At 44.0% G+C, this 4,417-nt stretch overlaps 1 protein-coding gene across 1 annotated transcript in view; it reads left to right on the forward strand.

Annotated features, from left to right (window-relative positions):
• Positions 1-4,417, forward strand: part of LOC109923120 (SCO-spondin-like) — a 154,888-nt gene that overhangs the window by 14,513 nt on the left and 135,958 nt on the right. Inside the window, exon 9 of the mRNA XM_048596202.1 lies at positions 3,736-3,976. Within this exon, the coding sequence (XP_048452159.1) occupies positions 3,736-3,976 (241 nt within the window). The remainder of the gene's footprint in view (positions 1-3,735; positions 3,977-4,417) is intronic.

Here is a 4,417-nt window from a genome sequence, read left to right on the forward strand (position 1 = left end):
CATGTCCCAGCCCTCCACCCCACACACCAGGCCTTGTTATCACATAGCCTGCCATTACACATATTGTTAGTTACTAACAGTCCCCATTAACAGCTATTCACCCTCCCTGCCTGATCGTTATCAACCTTTTGTCTGTCCAACTGCTCTTCTCTCTCTTTGGGCTCTATCCTTTATCCTATCATTGACTCCCTACCCCATACCCCTCCATATTTTCTGCATATAAACCAACGCTTTCCCAGCCACCATCAGTTCTGAGGAAGGATCACCGGACCTGAAACGTTAACTCTGTTTTCTCCTTCACAGATGCTGCCAGACCTGCTGAGCTTTTCCAGCAACTTCTGTTTTTGTTCCTGATTTACTGCATCCGCAGTTCTTTCGGTTTTTATTTAAGATTCTGAGAGGGGTTGACACTGTAGATGGGAAATTTCAAACTAGGGGACTTGGTTACAGAATAACGGAACATTGATTTTAAAACTGAGTTGTGAAGGAATTTCTTCTCCCAGAGGATAATGGAAGTCTGGAATTCTCCACCCCAGAGAGTTGTGAAGGTTAGATCACTGAAAATGTTTAAAGAGGAAGTTGATCGCTGTTTGAAAATTTGGGGGTTTGAGGGCTATGATGAGCTGGCATGGAAGGGGGAGAGGCCTGGGGCAGATCAGTCACAATCTTGTAGAATGGTGGAGCAGACTTGAGAGGCTGAATGGCCTCTTTCTGCTCTTGTTTCTTCTGTCCGAGTGACAGTGGCAGGAGAGCTCTGGAGGGTCCCTACCAGAAGCTATGCAGTGGGACAGAGAGAAAACCAGGACAAAATGACAGCGTGTAACAGGGGCAACATATTAAATATGTGCGACTTTAATCTTGCAGATTGGGATAAACCAAATTAGCAGGACAAACCATGAGGCAGTTTTCGTTGAATACATTCGGGACTGGTTCCGAGAACATTATATGGTGGATCCAACCAGGATCAGGCTGTTTTGGATCTGGTCATGTGTGTTGAGGCAGGTTTAATAAATGATGCGAGAATAAAGGATCCCCATGGAAACAATGACCGTAACATGGCCAAATTTAACATTCTAACTGAGAGGGAGGAAGATGGGTCAGAAACAACTGTGCTAAACTTAAATAAGTTTTATTACATTGGAATGAGGGCAGAGCTGGCTGGATTGGGAAAGGAATTTAACAACAAAGACTGTTGAGGAAAAATGACAGACAATTAAAAAAAAAATTTATGGACCCCAATGAAGAAATATCCCAGTGAGGAAAAAGGATTCTACGAAGGGAGTAAGGCAACCATGGTTAACCAGGGGAGTTAAAGCAAAGCTTAGTGGTAAACCAGAGGATTGGGAAAATACAGCCAAGAAAATAATAAAAAGGGACAAAGTAAACATTGATGCTAAACATTGATGAGTAGTGGAAAAATTGAGAAATTGAGGTGCTGGTGTAGGACTACGGTTGACAAAGTCAGAAATCACACAACACCAGATTACGGTCCAACAGATTTATTTGAAATCACAAGCTTTCAGCGCGCTGCTCCTTCATCAGGAAAGGCACTCCTTCACCTGACGAAGGAACAGTGCTCCGAAAGCTTCTGATTTAGAAAAAATTAAGTAAGAGCTCCTTTAAATGTAGAAAAATAAAGAGAGACACCAAAGTGAATATGGGCCCCTTAGAGAATGAGTCTGCTGGTATAATAATGGGGAACCAGGAAATGGCAGAGGGGATGAATAAATACTTTGCAGCAGTATTTGCAGTCAAACACATTAATTACATTCCAAAATTACTAACTAATTACTAAATGAGTTAAAAGGAGAAGGAATAAACACAATATTATCACTAGAAAAAAAAATGCCACAGAAAGTAACAGGAATAAAGATTGCATTGTCCCCTGGAGCTACTGGGATATATCCAAGGACATTAAAGGAAGTAGCCACTGAGATAGTGGAAACAATGGAAATAATCTTCCAGGAATCATTAGACTCAGGAAAATTCCCAGAGAATTGGAAAACTGCCAATTTAACACCTTTATTGAGAAAGAGAAGACAAAAACACAGGTAACCATAGGCCAGTTATATTAACGTGTTGTTGGAACTATTTAGAGTCCATTATAAAGGATGTAATAGCAGAGCAGTCACAAATATATAAAATGATGAAGCAGAGTCAGCACAGCTTCAGGAAAGGAAAGTAATTCCTTACAGATTGACTAGAATTCTTTATGAAAGTAACATGAGGAAAAGTAAAGGGAAGCAGTGGACATAATATATTTGGATTTTCAGAAAGTGTTTGATAAGATGCCACCCATGGGGCTGCTTAATCAGATAAGAGTGTTGGGGGTGGTATATTAGCCTCAATAGAGGATTGGCTAACCAATAGAAAACAGGGGCTTGGATGAAGGAGGCTTTTTCAGGATGGCATGGAGTGCCACAGGGATCAGTGCTGGGAACAGAAATATTTACAATCTATGTTAATGACTTGGATGAGGAAAATTAATGTACTGTAGCCAGGTTTGAAAGACCCAGAAATAGGTCAGAAGGCAAATAGTGAGGATTACACAAAGAGTCAGCAGAAAGGATGTAATGTAGCCTTTCAGTATAGTGCAGATCTGACTCCCACTTTAACCCAGTTCCCACTCCCAGACTAATTTAGCTGTCACACCCACTTGAATCCAGGTGCCACTCTGAGTCTAACCTAGGAGTTACCCTTTTTCCAGATCAAGCCAGACAGTTACATTGATGCCTGTTTATTTGCATTCTGTGTTCACCCTGGGAGTGAGGAGGAACGATCCCGAATGGTTTGTGAGACCTTCACCAGTTATTCCCGGGAATGTGGTGAACAGCACATCTTCATCAAGTGGAGGAGTCCTGACTTCTGTGGTAAGGAATATCTCTCACTCAGTAAACATTTTTATTCACTTGTGGGATATAAGCATCACTGCCTGGGCTCAGCATTTATTGCCTGTCCTTAATTGCCCCTTGAGAAAGTGGGAGTGAGTTGCCTTCTTGAACCGCTGCAGTCCATGTGTTGTACGTAGACCCACAATGCCATTACGGAGGGAATTCCAGGATTTTGAGCCAGTAAATGCCAAGAGGATGGCACTGATTGGCGATTGCAACAAGAGCTGTGATAGGACTGTGTGAACAGTGAGTGTGTGTGACCATGCAGTGTGAACCGAGATGACAGAGTGTGTGTCGACACAAACAGAGGAATTGTGGGCAATGTGTGTGAGTGTGAGTTTACAGAGTACCGGTGGGTGTGTTCACAACAGTTTCCTGGGTGTGGGTAGTGACCTCACTATAGAGTACCCTCCCACTGTAGGCAGTGTTGTTTTAGAGAGCGGACTTTTGTAGAGAGTTTGGTTTGTGTGAGGTCAGAGATTATCGGGTGAGATTCGGTGTCATGGTAGCTCAATGGTTAGTACTGCTGCCTCACAGGGCCAGGGACCTGAGTTTGATTCCACCCTCGGGTGACTGTGTGTGTGGAGTTTGCACATTCTCCCCATGTCTGTGTGGGTTTCCTCTGGGTGCATCCAGTTTCCTCCCACAGTCCAAAGATGTGCAGGTTAGGCGGATTGGCCATGCTAAGTTGCCTGTAGTGTTCAGGGATGTGTAGGTTAGGTGGGTTATAGGGGGATGGGTCTGGGTGGGATGCTCTGAGGGTCGGTGTGGACTTGTTGTTTCCACACGGTAGGGAGTCTATGATTCCATGATCTATTATGATGCCATGTTCTATTTGTATCAGGGAAGACTTGCAGCAATGGGATGATTTACTCGGACTGTGTCTCCACTTGTCCTGCTACCTGTGAGACTGTGGGCAGCCCCAGTGAAGGTTACTGTCGAGAGGAATGTGCCAGTGGCTGTGAATGCCCATTGGGTTATTACCTGGAGACAGGGCTGTGTGTCAAAGCAGAGGATTGTCCCTGTTACCATCATGGTCAGAAGTACCCTCCGGGACAGACCATTCGACAGAAATGTAATGACTGGTGAGTGAAATGTTTCTCTATCTATTCACTGATGAGGGTGTCGCTGGCCAGGCAGCAATAATTACCCAGAATCAACCACATTACTGTGGGTCTGGAGCTATGTGTAGGCCGAACCAGGTAAGGACATCAGCAAAAACCAAAGGCCTTTCTGAGAATTGACCTTATTTACATGTTCCCCCCTTTAGGGTCAGATTTTTTATTTCAGATTTTGATCATTGCTTGTTCACAGGGAAAATGCTGTCCCGTTCCTTCTAGGATCTGACAATGTGTGCTCACTCCCAGAGTTCATCATCTATTCCAGCACACAAACACCTCACATGACCATCAGTGTCAATGCTCCATCCACAGAAATCAAATCCCAGTCTTCCCCCTCACTCCCTGTGACCCATCCAACAAAATCCTCATCTCCCCCTCACTCCCTGTGACCCATCCAACTAAATC

The sequence above is a fragment of the Rhincodon typus genome, chromosome 4 (assembly GCF_021869965.1).
Source record: "Rhincodon typus isolate 14 chromosome 4, sRhiTyp1.1, whole genome shotgun sequence".
Taxonomy (NCBI): domain Eukaryota; kingdom Metazoa; phylum Chordata; class Chondrichthyes; order Orectolobiformes; family Rhincodontidae; genus Rhincodon; species Rhincodon typus.